The 25,491-nt window shown below is 25.9% G+C and overlaps 2 protein-coding genes across 2 annotated transcripts; one reads left to right on the top strand and one right to left on the bottom strand.

Moving 5' to 3' along the window:
• Window positions 1-347: 347 nt before the first annotated feature.
• Window positions 348-2,393, bottom strand: LOC126907309 (small nuclear ribonucleoprotein Sm D2). The gene is made up of 3 exons (XM_050688489.1): window positions 2,163-2,393; window positions 1,407-1,665; window positions 348-1,101 (listed from the first exon to the last, which is right to left on the bottom strand). Coding segments are annotated over exons 1-3 (375 nt in total). The 5' UTR covers window positions 2,165-2,393; the 3' UTR covers window positions 348-987.
• Window positions 2,394-6,770: 4,377 nt separating this feature from the next.
• On the top strand, window positions 6,771-25,171 carry LOC126907086 (sodium- and chloride-dependent transporter XTRP3A-like). Its single transcript, XM_050688115.1, has 11 exons — window positions 6,771-7,169; window positions 13,038-13,270; window positions 14,038-14,250; window positions 14,435-14,587; window positions 14,648-14,889; window positions 18,422-18,572; window positions 18,639-18,858; window positions 18,929-19,088; window positions 19,700-19,862; window positions 19,937-20,161; window positions 24,503-25,171. Exons 1-11 carry the CDS (start codon window positions 6,788-6,790, stop codon window positions 24,635-24,637), a joined length of 2,277 nt encoding a protein of 758 aa, XP_050544072.1. The 5' UTR covers window positions 6,771-6,787; the 3' UTR covers window positions 24,638-25,171.
• The last annotated feature ends 320 nt before the right edge of the window (window positions 25,172-25,491 follow it).

Below are 25,491 nucleotides of genomic sequence, written 5' to 3'. Positions count from 1 at the left end.
TCACTACCATTCATGTACTTATGTTTATTGAATAATATTGTATTTTACTTTAATATTAAAATTAAGAATCATTAAAAGTAATTAATAACCATATAATTGATTGATTATTTAGGTCATTTGTAATTATTTCAACATTAAAAAATCTTTTTATATCCGAGTTATTAAGTTCTAGTATTTAAATAATTTTTAAATTAATTATTAAAGTATTATAAATTATAGTATATTATATTATTAGTAAAAAATATTATAATTCTTATGAATTTCAAAATATAAAATATTCAACTTGTGGGAGATATAAATCATCAACAATCCTGTGATCCCATAAAAAAAAATATTTAAAAAACACAACTAATCAAAAATTTATATTGTAAACTAAATAAGTCTCATTTTTCATAGAACAATAAAGTTCATAGTGCTTCTAATAACATGTACCTATATTTACCCATTTAAAATATAAATTATTTAATACAATAAGAAAAAATAAAATTTAGTTATTCTTTAAAAAAAAAAAAAACATAAAAATAACAAATGTATAATTTTTTTTCATGAGGATTCATTAGAAACAGAATGTACAGTTAAAATGCACTATTTGTTATATATAAAAACATTGCCACAAATCAACTACATTTAAATAATTTGCACATTATTTTACACAATAAAAACAAAATGGTTGTTTCTATTTTAATTTTAAGAATATCAATAATAAAATACACAATTTGTTTTACTTACACTATTTTTTAATTTATTTTTAAAACTATTATAAAAATTACAGAGATCCTTTTTTTTAAAAAGTTTATAGAAACATATTGAATTTTATTATTTATGCAGTAGTAAATATTTTTATAAAAGTAAATGTCATCAATTGTATTACTAGTTTGTCGTGAGTATCAGTAAAAATTTTGTTGTAAGGATTGCAATGTTTTGCAAGTAAGATTTATTTTTAAAACATATTAAATTAATAACACTTGTAATATAATAATTATTATATTAAACAGGAGGTTGAGGGCGTACTGATTCTTTTGGATTTTTGACTACTAGTATAACTGAATCTCCTCTTAAAAACATCTTTGAAATATACTTGTCACGGCTAACAGCCTTTGCCTAAAAAAAAAATAAAGTAAAATTATGTACTTTATTTTATTTATATTTTATGTAAGGTGAATGAAAAAGATTATCAGAAACACCTCTTGCTTTGGTATGTTTGTATCAGGATTTATTTCTATTATGCTTTGCTAAACAGTTTTTTTTGTACTCTCTAGCACAAGTTTAAGAAAGGATGTTAAACATAAAATATCAAAATAATAACAAAGCACAATAAAAATATGTCAATCTTAATAATATATAAAAAACTTGTTTAAATTTTAGATTAAAATATAGATAAAAATTTTAGACTAATTAAATTTTACCTTTTTTTTGCCTTTCCCAGTCTTTGGTAATTCAGTCCATAATTCACGGACATTTTCTAGTACCATATTACAGTGACGGTCAAAAGCTTTAATTCTTCCTAATAGTTTTCTGTTATTTCGACAATTAATCAATACTTGAGTATTATTTCGCACTGATTGAGTCAATACAGACATAGGACCAGTAGTAAATTCTTCTTCTTCACGTTTTGCTAGCTCCTCTGGAGTCATTTCTGATTTTGGTTTATTAGCTACAGCAGCCCTAAAAAAATAACCCATATTATTCAAAAATTGAAAATATAACATTCAATATATAGCTATAGCTATAGTTGAATCATAAAATAAATATAAAAATCAAATATTAAAGATCTTTATCAATAATACTGTAATACTATTAAATAATGACAATTATTTTAACTGAGTAACAACATAGCTTATAAAATAACCAATATGATAAATTTCAAGTATAATGATCATATAACAATTACTTTTTATTATCTGAACCATTTTTGATTAAATAATAATAAATAAATCATTGTATTATTAAAGCTAAATTAACTTCTGCAAAATTAGATAAATAAATGTATACAAATCACTTATTAAGTTAAAGGAAAATCATTTAATATGAAGAACTAATTTATTTAATACTCCCACATGTTATCATTTTAAAGAAAAAAACTATATGTGATCACTTTTGGAAAAATTTGAGTAAGATAACACTAATTATTTTATTAAGAATTATAATAAAGGAATACTTACATTTTGTTGATTTTTTATTTATCTATAATTTGTAACGAATTTTTTAGACGATACTTTATTTAATATATCGTGTACAAAGAAAATATATGTTTCTCTCAGATATTTTGACAAACAAAAATAATACAGGAAAACTCGGACAAATTTAACAAATGTCTTACGACAATAATCGATAACAGATCCAAACAATCAACTTGTTTAGCCCGAACGTAATTATTCGTAAAATATAACCTCAAAATTGATGTAAAACCTAACGAGATATCCATGCAATTTTCTCAAAGACATTCTAAATCTTATAAACTGTTCATTTATAAATATATATATGCTTCTATATCTATCACAATCTAAGATAAATTTAATGCCTATGAAGCTGATTTTTAATATAAAAATGATCATAAAGTATAGATTAAGGAGAAGAAACTTGCAAACATGGTTATGTACTCAGATTGGGGCACGGGGGGTTATCACTGTTGAAAAGGTGTTTGTATGCCACTAAAAAGCGCTAGTAGTAAACGATACTCAATTGATTTATGTTTAAAGAAACATTAACGACATTGATGTACCGGTTAGTTAAATATGTCTATAATTATAGGAGTAACAATAATTTTTTAAAATTACTCTTTGAAAATTGTAAAATCATGTTTTTCTTAAGAAATAAATCATCTATTATATATTATAGAAGTGTTTATAAACCACTACTCGAGGACTCGCAAAATAAATGCAATATTATTTGTATGTTTATACTAAGAACAGTTTAAATTAATGTAAATTATATAAAAAAAAAAATATTGGTTTTCAGTAAAAATAATTTTTGTGGTAATAACTTTACCAATTGAATAAAAATAATAACTTAAACCAAAGATTATTGTTAGTAGTACTAAGATTACATTTAACATACTTATTGTGCACAATACTTATATTAAGACTCACATGGTGAGATGCACCAAAAGCTTCATTAGCAACTATTACAAACGGTAATAAATGTGATTGACCGGGTAAGGTTTTCGGTAGTGGTACAAAAAGTTCATTATCTTCTAGCTTTTGTAAAACTTTGTTTTTTTTTTTTAAATTGTTGAATCACATAACTTTCCTTGACCTCCCACGTCAATAAAAGTAAAACAATAATTTGCATCACAAAAAGCCATAAGAACTAGTGGATAGTAATTTTTGTAATTATAAAAGTCTGATCCTCTCTGGATTAGTTTGATTAAGCGAATGTGTTTACCGTCCAGAGTGCCAAAGCACTTTACAAAGTTAACATTGTTTTCAAAACCCGAAACAATTTCTTTCAATTTTTTCTGATTTGGCATAATTTCAGATTTAAGTCCCTATAATTCGTCGCATACATTTTCTACTATTTGACTAATAGTAGATATTCTTATTCTATATGAGTAATGAAGATCTGTGAATGATGCTAAGTATTTACAAATTAAAGTATACGAGCTTATTAAAATATATCGCCAGTATATATTCAAAAAGCAATAGATAAGATAAAAGAAGATACCAATATAGGGATAAAGATCAATGGTCAGAAAATAAGTATGTTGCGCTTCGCCGATGACGTAGCCTTATTTGGTGAAATTGAGGAAAATTAGATCAACTGATGAAAACTCTGGATGAAATATTCATTAGGGATTTGCGTATGAAAATAAACGTGTAAAAACAAAAGTACTCGTCTGTGGAAGGGTAAATAAAACCAAAGTACGTATAAAACTATAATTTAATATATATATATACATATATGTGTTGTATTTTGTGTAGAACACAATTAATTTATGTAATTTTTGGGCAAAAGACAAACAGGGGTCAACTGCTATAAGAAAGAACCCTTATGTTAACAAATAGTGCCTTGTATAAAGAGTCGCGAAGAACTCGTTGTTTTACAGCGGTCACAACAAATATACAATGTGACTGTGTACGCAACAAAGTTCATGAAAGGTTTGAAAGTTATAACCTATGCATATAGGATATTTTTATACAACACAAATCTTTAATAAAGATTATTTATAAGGTTGCAAATATATCATCCTTATTATATAATGATTATTATTCGAGGGACATCAACGCACAGTTATAGATAAATGCATGGTATTTTTAAATATTAAGCATTGCTTGACATTCAATCAAAGCGTTCGAATGAAACAAATGTTCCGTTTGTAGTATTGAAGTTAATTCTTAAATTAAATATTAAATATTAATATTTTTTTAACAATGAAATGAATTCTACAAGGTACCACTGTGTTTTGACTTGGGTTCATAATTTTATAATAATCAACTAAATTTAATTAACATAAATAGATTATTGATTATTTATAATATCATTTTTTAAATGTCATATAAATGTATGTAAAAACTGTAATAATTGGTAGGTTTATTTAATACGTTTACGGTCAATGGTACAATTTTTTCTAAGTGTTTAAACTAACAACATAAATCGACATACTTTTTTAAAAATATTACTTAATTTATTCTTTAAGGAAATCTGTTTTCAATTAAAAGATCAATTATTGTGACAAAACTGTGTATCTTCTTAAACTTTAATACTAAGCAATATTTAAGTAAATACTCTAATTTATATAATAAAAATATATAAATATAATTGTATATACAGGGTGATTTTTTTATCATAACCCACTCAATTACTTGCAGAATAATAATAATTTAAACATTTTTTTTCTTTATTATCTTTAGTTACACATTATTCTTGAATTTTTAACTATGTAATACTTTTTAAGTTCATCCCTTATGCCTTGGAAGGGGGTCAACTTTGTTTTTTTAAATGGTAACACATATTTTTAATTTAATAAAATGTTTGAGTTTTTAATTTAATAGTAAATGGCATTTGAATTTTTAATATAACTTNACATTATTCTTGAATTTTTAACTATGTAATACTTTTTAAGTTCATCCCTTATGCCTTGGAAGGGGGTCAACTTTGTTTTTTTAAATGGTAACACATATTTTTAATTTAATAAAATGTTTGAGTTTTTAATTTGAAAGTAAATGGCATTCGAATTTTTATTGAAACTTTATTCATTTATTAGATATAAACATTTAAAGTATTAATTTTTTGAGTTAATATACATGTATAATACACAAGGGATTACAAATACAGGTAGCTATTTGGATTTTTATGACATTGCTGTCTCAGTCACGGATTGTTTATTATCAATTATGATTATCAATAGACAAAGGCGTAAAGCATTTGAGTAAATGTATTTGAATAAAAGTATTCAAATACTTTCATTGGTATTGAATAGTATTTTTAAATACATTTAATAAAAAGTATCTGAGTAGTATTTTAAATACAATTAATTAGTATTTAATACTGTTTAATATTCAGTACTATTAATATACTTTTTTTTTTTTAATTTGCTAACCGTAACACAGCAACCAAATTAAACTCAGTCAAAATGAAAATTGAGAATAATTCTCTGTTATTTTATATGTTACATTATAGTATAACATAATTATTGTGCTTATCTAAATGCTATTATGTATACATCTATTTTTAATACATCAGTTGAACCTACAATAGCCTATTGCAGGTTCAAATGATTTACTGTATTGTCAATAAGACATACTTTACAGGTTTTTACACGTGTACTAATATTTATTTTTTTCACTGATTAGTCTCCAATAATTAATTTTATTTACCTCTAACAAAAAATATCGAAAATAATAAATGAGTTCTCTTAATTTAAGAGTACTCAATATTTGACTCAAATTACCCTCTTGGTAATTATTTAGGTGGAACCTATTGCTCTTAGTTAAAATAAAAACATTATTATTATTTTTTAATTGTATTCTTAGTATTTGAAATACTTTTGTAAAGTAATTGAGTATTACTCAAATACTTTTGTATGAAAAGTATTCAAATAGTATTTTAAATACATTTTNATTGTACGAAAAGTATTCAAATAGTATTTTAAATACATTTTTTTTTTAATATTTGAGTATTATTTAAAATACTTTTTAAAAGTATTTTTTACAACTATGTCAATAGATATACTTTCTGTATTGTCAGTTGGTGTATTTATAAACTCATAACAATGTGCCTTACTACAATTGATAATAACAATGCTGTGTACCTGCTAATATCGATGTTATAAAAAACCAATTAGCTACCTATATTTGTAATCCCTTGTGTATTATACCTGTATATTAATTCAAAAATTTGAAACTTTAAATGATTATATCTAATAAACGAATTAAGTTATATTAAAAATTCAAATGCCANGATGTTAACAACCGGATCTTATAAAAAAGGGTTGTATACTTTTTTATACAATTTAAATTTCATGTCATTACACATAGGGAGTAGATTATTTTTATAATGTTATATATAATAAAATATATTAAATCTAACTCATATTTTACACTTTTGAAAAATGATGAAATGTAATTCTGTAAAATTATTAAATTCGGCATTATACATTCAATATTAAAGTATTTAATGATAAAAATTCAAAAGTAACATTAAAATAATGGTGTCAATAAAGTGAAAATTTAAAATTAATCATAGCCTTAAACTATTGTAAAAGCTTATAAAATCATCTCTTAGACAGAGGGCGCTTTATGTTAGGGCATTGTGCATAACAACGATTTTCCGAGCTGTGTCGTATAATATGACTAAGGGTGAAAGGTGGAAAAGGGATGTTGACATAAAATCCCTTAAGGCAGCCTTTACTAAAAACACGCAATGCTATGCACCAGACTGTGTAAATCGAATGTGCGTTTACTTTGTAATTTATAATATCAAGATGAAAACAAAAGGCGATCCTGAAATGATGCCGCTTACAGAAAATGACGATAGTGGTTGTGATGATACTATATTCAACGACCAACAGCCTTTGTCAAGACCGAAAAATGTTGAAATTCGAATTTGTGATGATAAAACTGAAAAACCATCAATTAATGACATGAAAATATCGCTTATGGCTTGTGTTCGAATTTTTAGCCTCGGTACCCTTTGGCGGTTTCCTTATGTGTGTCTGAAATATGGCGGAGGTAAATTTTAAATTTATTATTTAATTTAAGATGCAGTGCAACAAATAGAATGTTTAAATTTATTACAAAAATCAGAGTAAAAAATTATTAGAATAAAACAAAATAATAAATGTATTTATCAAAGTATTCGCGGATTTCAACGTAAACTAAAAAATAATAGATTTTTAAGTTAAATCTCCGAAAAATTTCAATTTTTTATGGTTTTTGAATATTTCTATGTGATTGTAGCTTGAAAAAAATGATTATTTTTGAAGTTTCTAAATTTATATGTAAGTTTTGCTCTGAGGTTTTGTTCCATATTAATAAAAAATTAATGAAATATTTTCTTTATTTATAGGTTTATTTATTTTTTGTAGAAAAATTTATATTGTCATATATTGTATTATACAGGGTGGCCCACCACTCACTGACAACTTAAATAACTTTTGATATCTCAATAATTAATTTTTTTACATTTTATTAAAAATATTAATTATTTTTAAATTTTAAATAAAAAGTAAAAAAAAAATCTAAGATAGCTATTTTGTAGAGTAGAATTTAAGAAAAATTTTAGTAAAAAAATATCTTATTAATATTGAGTAGTAAATATTCTGTAGCGTTTTGAAGTTTGTGAAATTTTGAATTTTCATGTACTATTTTACGGTATTAAACATTGAAATACGTATTGAGAAAAGGACAGAAGAAAACGCTATCTTTTCAATATACTTTTGAATGAGAGTGATAAGTAATAATTGCCTTATCTAATTTCTTATCATGGTATTAATGCCAAGTTTGTAATGTATACACACTATCATCATATGTATACACAGTAATCATGAAAAGATAGCGTTTTCTTCTGTCCTTTTCTCAATACGTATTTCAATGTTTAATACCGTAAAATAATACATGAAAATTCAAATTTTTACAAACTTCAAAACGCTACAGAATATTTACTACTCAATATTAATAAGATATTTTTTTACTAAAATTTTTCTTAAATTATACTCTACAAAATAGTTATCTTAGATTTTTTTTTTACATTTTATTTAAAATTTTAAAATAATTAATATTTTTAATAAAGTATAAAAAAATTAATTATTGAGATATACCTATAGATCTAACGTATAACTATTATTTAAAAAAAAAATCAACTAAAAATATTAACTGGATCAAAAGTTATTTAAGTTGACAGTGAGTGGTGGGCCACCCTATATATTATATTTTTAGGAATTTTTATAGGATAAATTTAGAAGATAAGTATATTAAGTATATTAAAAAAAAAAAATTTTAGAACATTCAAGTCAGGGTCCTACCTGTAATATTATACTACAAGTAAAAATTTTAATAATGCATACTTCTTTAGTGTTATTTTTACTCAAATTTTTTAAGTATTTGTAAAAATTAAAATTTTTAATAAATCAATTATGGAAAATTCAATGTATATTATTAATTGATTGAATCTCATTAAAAATATATAAAGGTTGTGTTTACTAAACATTTTTAAAAATTCAAATAAACTTAAAATTATAAAAAAAAAATGTTGAGCCCCATTTTAGTGAAGAGTTATTTTTAAACTACATTAAGTACCATAAATAAAGTTTATGAGTATATTTTAGATAATTTTTTTTATATTTTAATAAATTATGCTCTAAATGTTTGCTGGATGAACTGGACACCATCTTTGTTTGTTTAACCATAAATCCATACATAACTTATGATACACACATAGACATCGGAGGCGAGCAATTTTTTGACCAGGACTAATATCATTCATACAAATGATGCATTCTCTATCATAATTTGCAACAAAAATATCTTCGTTATAAGTCAGGGCTCGTAAATTAGCAGTTTCAATACACCGTTCAATATGTCTAGTAAAATATATTTTTGATTTATTATTTAATTTATTCAGCATAAAAAGAAACATTTTCATAATTGTATTAAAATTCATTAATTACACAATATTAAAAATTGTGTTAATTAATAGAATATATCAACGATATCAATATTTTGATTCAATGCTGAATCGTTGACTTTTTCAAAAAAAAAAATTACAATTTCAAAAAATTCAAATAACCGTATACAATAATATTGTTTTTGAATTTATATCTAAAAAAATAAAAAAACTCTCTGATCATGATAGAAATTATCCCACTAAATCCTTTAGTTTAGTGTCCTCTCTAGAAAAAAGTATAGTTGCATTAAAAAAATTGACCATCAAGAACAAAATTAAAATAACTCAATAAACAAATTAAGCAAGTCTACTTAAACAATTTTTCAGGTAAGCTATTTACAAAAAAATGTTGGCTTATGAAAATGTCAAAACGTTTTTTCTAGATTAAATATTTCTGCAAATTGTGTGTATATAAAACTCATCATTGTACTAAAGTACACAGAAAAAAAGCTGTTTTAAATGCAGAGAAAAAAGTACATTTTAAAATTTTTTTGAAAAATGTAGTTAATTATAATTCATTTAACCAATTAATTAATTGCATTTTATTTAATTAACATTCAATTAACTAGTTTGTACATTTAAATAATGTAAAGATAAAATTATTTTTTTTCTAGTTATTTAGCACAATTCAATTAACAAAATTAAATTAAAGGATAAAAATATTTGTACATAATAGATAAGTATCAGAACAATTTTTTTTAACTTATAAGTTGTAACATAAGCTTTAATTTAACATGTGTTTGAAGCTAAGTGTTTCTAGAATATTTTTAAAAGTTAAGTTAGAAAAGTTAACTTTTTATGCAAAAGTTTATATTTTGAATCACCTCTTATTGACAGGTGAAGGTCACATTTCCAATAAAAAATATCAAAATAGTAAGAGAAATATCTTAGTCATTTATGAAAAAAAAATTTGTTTTGATTGATTTTTTTTTTAATGTCATGACAGTTTTAAATGAAAAAAGTTTAAAAAAACGTCAAAATTTAACGGTTATAAAAATTGTATAATTTTTGTGGATTTCTCTAACTTAAAACGAAGGATATTTTTTCAATTTTCAAAAGTAATTTTTTTCATTTGATATGATTTATGACATTTTGACGTATAGTCAAACAAAATCAGTGAGACCCGAGAACTAGTAATGACAGACACACAAAAAAAAAACCCAGCACAGGGGGGTCGCGGCACAGTGGTGACGTGGCATAGTTGGATCAAGTATAATGATATCTGACAGTGATTAAAATCACTATAAAAAAAAAACGCTTCGAAGCAAATCTTTAGATAGTGTTTAATTTTAAAAAATTGGTGGATTATTCCAAAAGCTTCATAAACTGCTAGTTCCTTATTAATATCCTGATTAAGATAAAGTATGTCGAATGAAAAAGGGATTATTAAAAAATAGTATTTCCCATAAAAAAATTATATTGATCAATACACTTTTCAATAAGTTATAGCATTATAAAGTTAAAAATGTAAAAAATAAAATCGAGAATTTTAACACAAAAATAGCATACGGTAGCCATTTTCACCATGAAGACAAAATAAAGTCCGAAATTTTTTTTTTACATAATATAGTAGACTACATTAGCTTTAATTTAATATATATAGAAAAGTGTCAGACTTTCCGGAACACTTTCAAAATTTAAGTTGAAAAAGTCAATTTTTTGTGAAAAAGTTGTCATTTTGAATCCCCCCCTGTAGGCAGGTAAAAAGTCAGATTTATAAAAAAAATATACCAAATGATAGGTAAAGACATCATGCATCTACAAAAAAAAGAATTATATTGATCCATACATCTTTCGAGAAGTTATAGCATTATAAAGTTAAAAATATAAAAAAGAATTTTTTTACAAAAATCGTATTTTTTTTATTAAGTTTAATGTCTGTTTTCACCATGAAGATAAAATAAAGTCCGAAATTTTTTTTTACCATTATAAAGTATATTACATTAGCTTTAATTTAAGATATATATAAAAGTGTCAGACCTTCCGGAACACTTTCAAAAGTTACGTTGAAAAAGTTCTACTTTCTATATGCATTTTTATGTTTTGAATCCCCCCTGTATTTAGGGAAATGGTCCGATTTAAAAAAACAGTATGTCGAATGAAAGATCTATATAAATACTACTTCTCATAAAAAAATTGTAATGATTCATACATTTTTCAAAAAGTTATAGCATAATAAAGTTAAAAATGGAAAATACAAAATCGAAAATTTTCACACAAAAATAGCATTCGGTAGCCATTTTCACCATGAAGATAAGATAAAGTCCGAAATTTTTTTTTTTCATGATAAAGCATATTACATTAGCTTTAATTTAAGATATATATAAAAGTGTCAGACCTTCCGGAACATTTTCAAAATTTAAGTTAAAAAAATTAATTTTTTGTGAAAAAGTTGTCATTTTAAATCCCCCCTTGTGGGCAGGTTAAGGGTTAAATTTATGAAAAAAATATACCAAATGAAAGGTAATGATATTATGCATCTATATAAAAAAGAATTATATTGATATGTTTATTTTTGAAAAAGTTATGGCACTTTTAAGTAAAAAAAATTGAAAAAATTTCGATTTTTAAATTTATAATTTTTTCGGAGGTTTCCCCCATTTACGGGGAACGAGGCAATTTTTTTCAATTTTTGAGGGTAATGTTTTCGAATAGATACGATTTGTGATCTTTTGACGTATTATTGAAAGAAATCGGTTCGGTGAGAGCTGAGAAAAAGTGGTAACAGACACAAAAAAAANTTGAAAGAAATCGGTTCGGTGAGAGCTGAGAAAAAGTGGTAACAGGCACAAAAAAAATAAAAAAAAAACACATCTTAGTAAAACCAATACCTTCTCAGCTTCGTATCGAAGCTAAAAGTAATGAATATACCATGATAAAATTAATAACTTCTTAGCTTCGCATCGAAACTAAAATAATTCAAACTCAACTTTAATGACCCCCAAAAATTGTTATGCTTTATTCGGTTAATCTGAAAGAAGATTCGGAAATTCTATATTATGTCCTATGTCATTGTGTGTTACTAAAAGAATCTTCGTAATTAAGTAAATAAAAATTTAATAAGGAATGCTTGATTATTCAATAAAAAAATTATAAAATTTACGTTATATAAAAAAATGAGTTTTTGACTTAAAAGAAAAATAAATTTTCAATATTTAATACTTAGATTAAAAAAATATACCTACATTACTAACAGAAAACTTTTTTTTTTTTTAAATAAAAACAATACGTACCTTGAAGTATACTAAAGTTTTCTAACGTATTTAATTTTTTATTAATACTTCCTAACCTGTGGTACAAAGGGCCCTTAATTAGCCTCTGGTTACAAATTTGGCAATATTCTTTTCTGAAAACATTGATCCAAATTGTAACTATATTTTTCCTCCAAAATTTTAGTAATCTATAATTAATTGTTTTACTCATTTATAATTTTAAATATGTGTTAAATTTTTAATATTTATTTTAAGTTGATAAATGAAACTATAGTAATTGTCATTTTTCTTTAATACTAAAAATAAAATTCTCTGACAACAATTCTTATTTTTAAAAGCTTTGGTTTAAAGAGATTAAAAGTTTTTTCTAAGATAAAATAAAAAAACTGGTAATCGTCTATTTTTTAAATTTAGCTAAAACGTTATACAAAGCGATATCTAGTAAGACACTCTTTTTCTTAGAAATTATTGAGAATTTTTGTAAAGAAAAAATAATAAAAAACTGTATAATAATATAAAACTAAATAATTATTTTCAACCCTTCAAGGTTAAAAAACCTTAAAAGAAATTGCATATTATTATGGTTACCTACAACCTAAAATAACCTAAAATTTTTTCTCTTTACAAACATTTTAGTTTATAAAAATTGTACAATATTCTTTTAAAGAATCAAGTATTATATCAAAGAAAATTAATTGGTCTCATATATAAACCATTTTTTAGGTACATTTTTAATACCTTACACAATAACCATGTTTTTGGTTGGATATCCATTACTTGTCATGGAAATTGGTATTGGCCAAAAGCTCAGACACAATAGTTTTACAGTTTGGACAGCTATTAACCCACAATTAAGAGGTATAAGTGTAGTCATGTGCATGATTAGCGCAGGAATGATTTGCTATTATAGCATCATTTTATCTTGGGGATATAAATACATGTTCGATATCAATTTAGTAAGTTAAATATTTTTAATAATTGTAGGGTCCAGTGCAATAATTAGTTTTTTCCGTTTTTAAAAAATTTCCAGAAGATACAAAAAATTAAATAATCTTAATATAATAAATATATTTAGGATTTCATTTTTGAAATGTGTAAATAACCAATTATTGCCCCAGTACTCTTTAATTTATATAATCAGTATTAACATAATTATTAAACCTAAACCCAATAAATTTCAAAAATATTTTTTCTAAAATTTTTTCCTTGAAGTCTTGGTCAAGTTCTTCATCACCTTCTAAATACTGGTTTTGAATGACGTATTAAGAATTGTTACCCTTAAAAAGGGTACAGTTAAAAAAAATGACTATATATCTTACATATCATAAATTTACCTTCACAATTTAACGACCGCTTTTTTTTTATGATGACCATTGAACATAGATGATCAAACAAGGTTTGGTTTAATAAAAATGAAGCAATCATAACTAAGATGGTAGTATTTTCTATTTCACTTAATAAAACAGTGACATTAATCAGATAGTTAGTGGAAAAAACAATTACGGCTTATATAAGATTCTTATCGACAAACACAATAACAATACATTTCCTATCGCAATAAGCTTTACGCAGTACGCTGCCGATAATTATAAAATTGTTTTACTATACATAATTTCTTTTATATTATCCGTCTTTTTATAGGTCCTAGGCACAGTGCTTATAATGCCTAATGAATAGTATGATCCTGCATTTAACGGTTAATTTATTAATGTTTTTTTTCAAGTCTCGAGAATCATTAACCCCGTATGGACTAATACCTATTGATTCCATAAGAATTCAAACTTTCTGGCACAAAACTGTACTTAACGTGACAAGCTCAATAACAGATTCCAACGATGTGCAGGAAGGACAAGTATTTTCTCAAGTTATTACTTGGATGGCTATTACAACCTTACTTGTGACTTTATGGATATCCTTAAAGTTCAGAAGTATTAGAGTAAGTAGTCAATGAGAATAATTATAATATTTGATTTTACCTGTATTAAAATAAAAATGAACCATAGTTAATAATTTGACGCCACGACAGCACATTTTATTTCCACATTTTGGCTCCTATCTACAATTAGTTTTAATTTGTAAATGATTTTTTATTAAAATTTTATTCCAATTATTTATTTTAGTCGTTTGTCGTGCTATGGGATGTATGGTACCAAAGCATACCATTCTTTATACAATGTTTTATATACATTTTTTTACCAGTGTTATTGTTAGTGATGTATGTTGTTAGATCTGGTTATGGATATGTTAGTTTCATTTATATTACATCCATTGAGGTAAAAACGTATTGTATTTTTTTTGTTTAAAACTTATTGCTGTTGTTTGAATTATACTAGTTTAAGGATTTATCAAATCTACAAATTTGGGTGGATGCTATAGTTCAAGTAATTTTTACCTTGAGCTTAGTTCATGGTTCTTGGATTTCATATGGTTCACGATCAAGTCGTAGTTCTAATTATCTACTAACAGCAACTACAGTGATAGCATATAGTTTTTTTGTTGTATTTTCATGGACATTGGTCATCACTTGTTCCATTATTCCTACCGTGCTACAAGAAGTCAAGAACTGTGTAATTAGGTAAACATTTTTTAAAGCCCAATTTATTTTATTTTATAATGATTCATCAAATAATTGAGCTTAAAGAAGTTAAAGTGACATTTAAAAAAAAAAATAGGTTAAATTAAAAAGTAAAATAACTACTATTTCGATTGGATTAAATATTTCGGCGAATTTTTTAACGATAGTATTATTTATCATCGATTCCTTAAACAAACTCTATTGATAAGAAAAATATTACTTAATTTTTAAATTAAATTATCTAGGAAACAATTTTTCGTTACTTAAATTCTTTAGAAATTTTCTGTATATTCTATGCATATTCTTTAAATATATGTAGAATATTGGTTTTTAAGTATGTATCGCTAGATTTAGCAATATCTATTATCTCAATTAGAACTAATAAAAATTTATCTTAGAAGAATTTTGCTCCTACATTGGAAAAATAAATGTATAATTCTTCTTCTTCTTTTTCCTCGCCTTAATCTCTATTATTTGGTGTTGGCCACCTTTATCTTAAACTTCCGCTTGACACGATCTCTCACATCCTCATCGCTCACATCTACTGTCCCTATATCGCATTTAATAACTTCCCTCCGTCTCTTTTTTTGGTCTTCCTTCAACATTTATTTCTATAACTGTTCTTACAGCTTCCGATTCTTCTCCCTCATAACATGACCAAACCAACTAAGTCTATTTTCTCTAGTCTTATCCACGATTGACGCTACACTTATAGTCCTGTTCGTTCTTTATTCCGTCTTCTCTAAGCATTCCATTCATCTATTTAAGCATTCTCATCTCTGTTACTATCATTCTCTGATCTTAAATACTTAAAACTTTCCACCTCTCAAATCACGTCTTCGCCTATTGTCACTGATCTCCTTATTTCACCTACTTCGTGTTCTCCTTTATCAAACTCATACTCTATATACTCTATATTACTTCTACTTATTCTTAAACCCTTTTCTTCAAGAACTGATCTCCACACCTCTAGCCTTTGATTAATTTCCTTCCTATTTTCTCCTATTAACACTATATCGTCAGCAAACAACATGTAACACGGTACCTCTCCTTGTATTTCTCTAGTAATATCATCCATCATTATAGAAAATAAGTAAGGGCTTAAAGCAGAACCTTGGTTCATTCCTACTCTTACCCTAAAACCTTCTGTTACTCCTCCTACGCTTTTTACACTGGTACAAGTGCCATCATACATATCTTCTATTATATTAATGTACTTTTACAGGACTCCTTTTCTCATTAATGCCCACATTAAAACCTCTCTCAGTACTCTATCATACGCTTTCGCCAAATCTATAAATACCATACACAGCTTTTTCTTCTTTTCCTTAAACTTTTCTATTAGTTGACTCACACTAAATACTGACCCATTATTGATTTACCAGGCATAAATCCAAACTGGTTTTTAGAAACTGATATCTCATTCCTTATTCTCTTATTGCCTTTTTCTAAATTTTCATTCTATGACTCATAAACTTTATGCCTCTATAATTTCAACACTCCTGTATGTCATCTTTACCTTTATATATCAGCACTAAAATACTATTCCCTATTACTATTTCCATTCTAATAAGATTTTATTTAAAAGTTCCTTCAACTACCTTATGCCAACACCGCCTAAAATTTCCCATATTTCTACTGGCACTTCATCTGGTCCTACTGCTTTATTCTTTTTCATCGATGTCATAGTCTTCCATACTTCTTTCTCACTAATTAAATCTACCAGTCCCTCATTCCACAAGATATCCTCTAATGTCTCTTTTGGATACTCTTCATTCTGTAATTTTTCAAAATATTCTTTCCACCTTTTTTATACATCATCATCACTCGAGAGTACCTTATTATTAACACTTTTTATACACATTATATAATGATAATCGTTAAACCTTTTCTCTCTTATTTTTGCAAGTGTATAGATTTCTTTCTCGCCTTCTTTTGTTCCTAGTCTATCATACAACTCATCATACCCCTTAAACTTCGCCTTACTTACTGTACACTTGACTTCTTTACACAAGCGTTTATACTTCATCCAATCTTCTCTCCTTTTACTCTTCTGCCAAACTTTGAATTGCTTTTTCTTATTTTCTATGATTTTTTAAACGTCCTCATCCCACAACCAGGTTTCCTTGTTTTCAGGCATTCTAATACTACTTTCACCAACACTCTCCTTTGCAGTATTCTTTACACAACTAGCAAATTCCACACATCATTTATGTCACCTTCGACATTTCACACCGTCATATCTTTTACAAACTCTTTTTCATTTTCCCTTTTTAATTTCCACCACCGGATCTTCAATTTTTCCCTTGTGTTCCTTCTATTTTTGTATTCTCTTTCTGGTATATCACAACTTCATTATTATCAGTCTTTGTTGTGTAGTTACACTCTCGCCTGGTATAACTTTATAATCTTTTACTCGCTTTACGCTCTCTCTCTTCCACATAAAATAATCAATCTGTGATCTATTACCCCCACTCTTATAATTTATATAATGTTCTTTCCTCTTTCTAAAATAAGTATTAACCACAGCAAGATATTACGATACTGCGAAATCCAGGATTTTTTCTCCAGCCTCATTCTTCCCGCTAAAACGATACCCTCCATGTACTCTTTCATATACTTTCCTCTCATTACCTACATGTCCATTTAGATTTCCACCTATCACCGCATTCTCATTTCCAGGTTCCCCTTGCATCACCTCATCCATCTGTCTCCAAAAAACTTAAATATCCACTTAAACCAAAAGATCAATTTTACAACTATAATTCTATCACTTTTCTTAGCTACTTTTACTACTTTACTTTTCATCTCTACACCATTCTTTGTATTAGATTTACCTGAGTATATTATTTTATATTTCTCACCTATTTCCCTCGATTTCTCTCCTTTCCACTTAGTTTCCTGCACACAACAAATGTCAACTTTTCTCCGCTTCAATACTTCTACTAATTCTTTATTTCTACCAGTGAATTTTCCAACATTCCAAGTATCTATTCTTACTTTGTATCCATATTTCTCCCTTATTCACGAGTCTAGGCTAGACTTATGTGGTGATGTCCCTACACCGTTGATACTACAAACGTTGGGTAGACCTGTACACATGACTGGTGAAACAGCGACCGCACAAATTGTCCGGCTGGTATCAAACACCTTATTCCCTATTTTTCTTCTTTTTCCTATTTTTCACTTTATTCTCCGTTTTTAACTACTTTATTCCCTCTCACTTGTTCTCCCCGCGTACATCCGAGACGAGATAATTCTCCTAAGTTTTGTTCAGGACACCTCATACTGTTTGACAAAAATTTTACGCCGGCTGTCGACCTGACGCAACCTCATTAGTCGCCTCTTACGACTGGCAGAGGTACCGTGGAAGTTTTTTATCCCCTATACACAGGGAAACTTTTTGAACATTTAATTATTAAATTGCATGTCATTTTCATCATTTTTTTTTTTGTATGAAGACTAAATACTCTTCTTTGTATGTAAGTAAATGTTTATTCTGTTATTTATTAATTTCCCGTTTTTGTTACAGTTCAGCCTACAAATGGGATAATTCACCAGGTATGCCGTCACACATTTTTTATGGTGAAGATTATAACGCAGCTATTGCTAGTCGTAAATTAGACAATACGCTGGTTAATTTTGATGTACAAGAGTGTAGCATGGAAAATCAATTCAATTTGGTGTGTAATTGAAATGTCCATTCAAATTTTCATTTATAAATTATTAATTTTATGGAACTGTTTAAGGCTAGCAATGGTATGGGTATAGTTTTTGTAGCACTTGGAGGAATAAGTAGTATTTTTCATGCTGTCAGTAAATGTGAAATTTGTATTTTTGTCAATAACATTTGCTTATCGTTTATTTTAAATTTGTGGTTATACTGGTTGGTTTATTTATTAAAATGGCATGTCCATGCGCTAACTGAAGTAGAGTTTTTTAAAAAGACACCGAAAACGTGGATAACATGTAGGTAGAATTTAAACTGATACAAATTTGGTTAATATAAGAAATTTAAATATACTCTTAAAATTTACAGTAATAACATGTGTCACGTGTTGTACTTGTAGTTTATTGTTTGCTACCAGAACAGGAGTTTATTGGTTGTCACTAATCAGCTCAATTTCCATAAATTCTTGTATTTCTGTATTAGCTTTATGTGAAGTACTTATAGTGATATACATATATGGATACAAACAGTAAGTTTATAATAAAACAAATTAAATTTCATCTTTATAAATAGTATAGTTATTATTGAAAATCGTTCAAACTTCTAAATGAACAATGATGTTAATTTACATTTGAAAATGGTATTAGGGATGTATATGCATAAACCTTTTTCTCTATCTCTATTTAAAAATATACATTTAATCACTTTAATTTTTTCTAATTTATGTTATATAATATGCAATAGGCAATTATTACTATTTTGCAAATAAATTGATGTTAAATACTATGCTTAATCAATACCAAATCTATATTTAAGATGTACAAATTTCAAAACTGAGTCTCTTTTTAGAAAAAAATTCCATACAATAAATATATAATTTTTGAAAATCTTCTCATTATCGTAAAATTAATATCTCAACAGTTTTGCACCAAAACCAAAATGTAGCTAATTTTGAAAAAAAAAAAGTAATAGCTCGACTCATATATAATTATATAAAGAATGAAAATGTAAGATCCCCAAAAAGTAAGAAAAATAAAAAAAGGTACATAGCATCCCTTACACTTCCAGAAAATGCGGTTCTCCATTTAACCCTTTGATATTCCCTTATAATTCTGAAATATACTTAAATTTGTCTTGAAGGTTCTTGCTCGATATATACGAAGTGACTGGTTATATGAATAGCCGGTTAACTTATTTTATTTGGAAATACATAACTCCGTGTGTGCTCATCTTGACTTTATCATCAATACTAACAATTGGTGTCATGGATGGCTATAGATATGATATCTGGACCTATCGTAGTGTAAGGATATCATATTACACAATCGTAACTTTAGGATGCATTATAAAAAATAATAACTTAGTATTGAATTTCAGAATTTTTTGACTAAATCAACGTATCCTTACTGGACACAACTTATAGCTTGGGCAATATCAACAGTTTTTTTACTTTTGATACTAGTATTTTGTTTGGTAAACATGAAGAAAGAAAAAAAATTCGGAATTTTTAAATCTCTGGAAGTAAAAGTAAAAAAAAACTCAAATAGCCATAAACAACAATTAGGTTATTCACCGAACAAGCCATTTACTATGGACATTGATGTGAGTAAATAATTCATTTTTTTTTCAATAAACTGTAAAGACGATCAAAGATAAAAACCCAGCACAGGGGGGTCGCGGCACAGTGGTGACATGCCATAGTTGGATCAAGTATAATGATATCTGACAGTGATTAAAATCACTATCAATAAAATCGCTTCGATGCAAATCTTTAGGTAGTGTTTAATTAAAAAAAATTGGTGGATTATTCCAAAAGCTACATGATCTGCTATTTTCTTATTAATATCCTGAATGAAAAAGGGATTATTAAAAAATATTATTTCTCATAAAAAAATTGTATTGATCCATACTTAAAATAAAAATGTAAAAAATAAAATCAAGAATTTTCACACGAAAATAGCATTCGGTAGCCATTTTCACCACGAAAACAAGTCCAGATGTCAAATTTTTTTTTTTCATAATAAAGTATTTGACATTATCTTTAATTTAAAATATATATAAAAGTGTCAGACTTTCCGGAACATTTTCAAAAGTCAAGCTAAAAAAGTACTACTTTCACTATGAATTTTTATGTTTTGAACCCTCCCTGTATTAAGGGAAATGGTCCGATTCAAAAAAAAAGTATGTCGAATGAAAGAAGTATATAAATATTATTTCTTATAAAAAAATTGTATTGATCCATACATTTTTCAAAAAGTTATAACATTTTAAAGTTAAAAATGTAAAATATATAATCGAGAATTTTAACACAAAAATAGCATACAGTAGCCATTTTCACCATGAAGACAAAATAAAGTCCGAAATTTTTTTTTTACATAATATAGTAGACTACATTAGCTTTAATTTAATATATATAGAAAAGTGTCAGAATTTCCGGAACACTTTCAAAATTTAAGTTGAAAAAGTCAATTTTTTGTGAAAAAGTTGTCATTTTGAATCCCCCCCTGTAGGGAGGTAAAAAGTCAGTTTTATAAAAAAAATATACCAAATGATAGGTAATGACATCATGCATCTATAAAAAAAAGAATTATATTGATATGTTTATTTTTAAAAAAGTTACGGCAGTTTTTTGTAAAAAAAATTGAAAAAATTTCGATTTTTAAATTTATAATTTTTTTGGAGGTTTCCCCCATTTACGGGGAACGAGGCAATTTTTTTCAATTTTTGAGGGTAATGTCTTCGAATAGATACGATTTGTGATCTTTTGACGTATTATTGAAATTTTTTTTTTTAATATTAAAGTATATTACATTAGCTTTAATTTAAGATATATATAAAAGTGTCAGTATTTCCGGAACACTTTCAAAAGTTAAGTTGAAAAAGTTAATTTTTTGTGAAAAAGTTGTCATTTTGAATCCCCTTCTGTGGGCTGGTAAAGGGTTAAATTTATAAAAAAAATATACCAAATGATAGGTAAAGACATCAAACATCTATATTAATAAAAAATTATATTTATTTATTCATTTTTGAAAAAGTTATGGCAGTTTTAAGTAAAAAAAATTGAAAAAATTTCGAAAATTAGCGATTTTTAAATTGTAATATTTTTGGAGGTTTCCCCCATTTACGGGGAACGAGGGAAATTTTTTCAATTTTTGAGGGTATTGTCTTCGACTAGATACGATTTGTGATCTTTTGACGTATCATTGAAAGAAATCGGTTCGGTGAGAGCTGAGAAAAAGTGGTAACAGACACAAAAAAAAAACCCAGCACAGGGGGGTCGCGGCATAATGATGACGTGGTATGGATGGATCAAGTATAATGATATCTGACAGTGATTAAAATCACTATAAAAAAAAACGCTTCGATGCAAATCTTTAGATACTGTTTAATTTTAAAAAATTGGTGGACTATTCCAAAAGCTACATTATCTGCTAGTTTATTATTAATATCCTAATTAAGATAAAGTATGTAGAATGAAAAAGGGATTATTAAAATATATTATTTCTCATAAAAAAAATAATGTTGATCCATACACTTTTCAATATGTCATAGCATTATAAAGTTAAAAATGTAAAAAATAAAATCGAGAATTTTCACACAATAATAGCATTCGGTAGCCATTTTCACCGTGAAGATAAAATAAAGTCCGNTTCACCTTGAAGATAAAATAAAGTCCGAAATTTTTTTCTCGCATAATAAAGTAGATTACATTAGCTTTAATTTAAGATATATATAACAGTGTCAGACTTTCCGGAACACTTTCAAAATTTAAGTTGAAAAAGTCAATTTTTTGTGAAAAAGTTGTCATTTTGAATCCCCCCCTGTAGGCAGGTAAAAAGTCAGATTTATAAAAAAAATATACCAAATGATAGGTAAAGACATCATGCATCTACAAAAAAAAGAATTATATTGATCCATACATCTTTCGAGAAGTTATAGCATTATAAAGTTAAAAATATAAAAAAGAATTTTTTTACAAAAATCGTATTTTTTTTATTAAGTTTAATGTCTGTTTTCACCATGAAGATAAAATAAAGTCCGAAATTTTTTTTTACCATTATAAAGTATATTACATTAGCTTTAATTTAAGATATATATAAAAGTGTCAGACCTTCCGGAACACTTTCAAAAGTTACGTTGAAAAAGTTCTACTTTCTATATGCATTTTTATGTTTTGAATCCCCCCTGTATTTAGGGAAATGGTCCGATTTAAAAAAACAGTATGTCGAATGAAAGATCTATATAAATACTACTTCTCATAAAAAAATTGTAATGATTCATACATTTTTCAAAAAGTTATAGCATAATAAAGTTAAAAATGGAAAATACAAAATCGAAAATTTTCACACAAAAATAGCATTCGGTAGCCATTTTCACCATGAAGATAAGATAAAGTCCGAAATTTTTTTTTTTCATAATAAAGTATATTACATTAGCTTTAATTTAAGATATATATAAAAGTGTCAGACCTTCCGGAACATTTTCAAAAGTTAAGTTGAAAAAGTTAATTTTTTGTGAAAAAGTTGTCATTTTAAATCCCCCCTTGTGGGCAGGTTAAGGGTTAAATTTATGAAAAAAATATACCAAACGAAAGGTAATAATATTACACATCTATATAAAAAAGAATTATATTGATATGTTCATTTTTAAAAAAGTTATGTCACTTTTAAGTAAAAAAAATTGAAAAAATTTCGAAAATTAGCGATTTTTAAATTTGTAATTTTTTTGGAGGTTTCCCCCTTTTACGGGGAACGAGGGAATTTTTTTCAATTTTTAAGGGNCCCATTTACGGGGAACGAGGTCATTTTTTTCAATTTTTGAGGGTAATGTCTTCGACTAGATACAATTTGTGATCTTTTGACGTATCATTGAAAGAAATCGGTTCGGTGAGAGCTGAGAAAAAGTGGTAACAGACACAAAAAAAAAAAAAAAAAAACACATCTTAGTAAAACCAATACCTTTTCAGCTTCGCATCGAAGCTAAAAAAACACATCATAGTAAAATTAATACCTTCTCAGCTTGGCATCGAAACTAAAATAAGGTTGAAAGTAGTTCAAAAATATATATTTGTCATAAAATTTTTGTTGAAGTTATTAATCTTATACAACAATATAATAAAATAATTTTCGAAAAGAAAAAGATCAATTGTTACAAGTCATTAGAACAATAAATTATTTTTCTTTATTGAACACTTTTACCATAGTGCTAACAATATAAACAATTACTTTATATATTTTTTTGTAATTTCTCCATGAAAATTACAATACAAAAAACTGAATATCAAATTCATACTAAATTCGATTTCTATAATATGCATTTATTAATGTATTATACTTATATGCTATACAACTAGAAATCAGGATATAATTAAAAAATAGAAGTTGGCGTTACTTTTAGAATAAACCTATAACTCCTAAGAATTAAACACTAGCTACAGATTTATAACTGTGCCGTGACCTCTTGTGTTGAGATTTTTACAATAAAATTTTTTGATAAAATTAATCGACTTCACGAAATTATTTTTTAGTATTATTATAGATTCCCTTAATAGGTAATCTTGTTTGTAACAACATTATTAATATTGAATTTATAAGTCAAGATAATTAGAATTTATCTATTAAACCATCCTAATATTCCTTAAAAAGTAACAATGTTTTATCTTTTAATTCTGTCAGTAATATTTTGCACTCGCTGCCATTATTCTTCATAAAAATTTGAATTGTTTAAAATTAAATAATCTACAAATTTGCATAAAATCATGACTAATATTAGGTTTGTTAATCGTTTTTATATTGGTTAAAAGTATATCTAAATTTTAGCCACACTAGGTGGAGAAAATTTTACTTATTTGATCAATAAGCAATAATTTCTTTGTAATTTGGAAAATTTATTATAGATGATAAATCAATTATTAAAAATATATAAAATAATTTTTTATGGTAGCTTGATGATTGTTCATTCGACTCATATATGGATGATGGCACGGAAATAACTGGAGTAGTACAAGCACCTTCGCAGATGTATAAAATTGAAGTTCTTGATTCGTGGAAATCGATCAGAGGCCAAGTTTATCTATAATTTTGATCAACTGAATACAAAAACAACTCAACCCACATATTATCTTATAAAATTTACTTATTTAAAATTTACTTCGAGAATTTTTATTTGATTAAAAATAATCAGTTTCTTTCAAAAAAGAAGAGGTATTAGGGACATCTATTATCCCACTGTGTAACTATACTACAGCACATTGTGTCGATAATCAGACTGCCGAAAAACAGTCAGGCAGAGTACTGAGAAAATTATACAGCTACTTTAAATTTTAAATTATATGAACAATATGAATATTAATTAAAGAACTAAATTATCTTTGATTATTTTTAATTTATCGGCAACAACCGAAAATATACAAAAAGCTGAATAATATTTTGTATAAACCAAAAAAATTATTTAGTTTTATTCCAAACTTTTTAAATATGTGATGTATTAATTAAAGAAAAACCATTTATAATCTGATATGTCAACATACTCATTTACTGAATTATGCGATTTGATTTTATTGTAACTAAGTAATATTAAATTACCACTTTATTATATGTATACCACTTTTTATTTTATTGTATCAAATTAATTTGTATCTAAGTTAAATTGAAAAAAGAAATTAAACTTTTTTTTATTTAGATTATACTAAAATATTTATAATTATATTGAGTAATAAAAAAATTTCTTTTTAAAATCCATTTTACCAGATAAGTTTTAAAAGAAACAAATATTTAGTGTTTCGCCGAATTCAAAACGATTTAACTAATAAAAAATATTATTAACTAAAATAGTAGGATATAATACTTCGAAATCTTGTTGTTTTAGGTTAATTAAATTAAATTAAAATAAGTTCATAAGTTAATTTTAAATTGATTTTTCTTATTTAATAT

The sequence above is a fragment of the Daktulosphaira vitifoliae genome, unplaced genomic scaffold, assembly GCF_025091365.1.
Source record: "Daktulosphaira vitifoliae isolate Bord-2020 unplaced genomic scaffold, ASM2509136v1 Scaffold_5, whole genome shotgun sequence".
NCBI lineage: Eukaryota > Metazoa > Arthropoda > Insecta > Hemiptera > Phylloxeridae > Daktulosphaira > Daktulosphaira vitifoliae.
This window is presented reverse-complemented; position numbering and strand designations above follow the sequence as displayed.

Excerpts from the sequence above, each read along its gene's own strand:
- LOC126907309 (XM_050688489.1), bottom strand. Across the intron at positions 1,102-1,406 it reads CTGGGAAAGGCAAAAAAAAG|GCAAAGGCTGTTAGCCGTGA; the intron begins GTAAAATTTAAT and ends TTTTTTTTTTAG.
- LOC126907086 (XM_050688115.1), top strand. The coding sequence starts at position 6,788 with ATGACTAAGGGTGAAAGGTGGAAAAGGGATGTTGACATAAAATCCCTT. Across the intron at positions 14,588-14,647 it reads TTTATATTACATCCATTGAG|TTTAAGGATTTATCAAATCT; the intron begins GTAAAAACGTAT and ends GAATTATACTAG. Across the intron at positions 19,863-19,936 it reads ATATCTGGACCTATCGTAGT|AATTTTTTGACTAAATCAAC; the intron begins GTAAGGATATCA and ends ATTGAATTTCAG.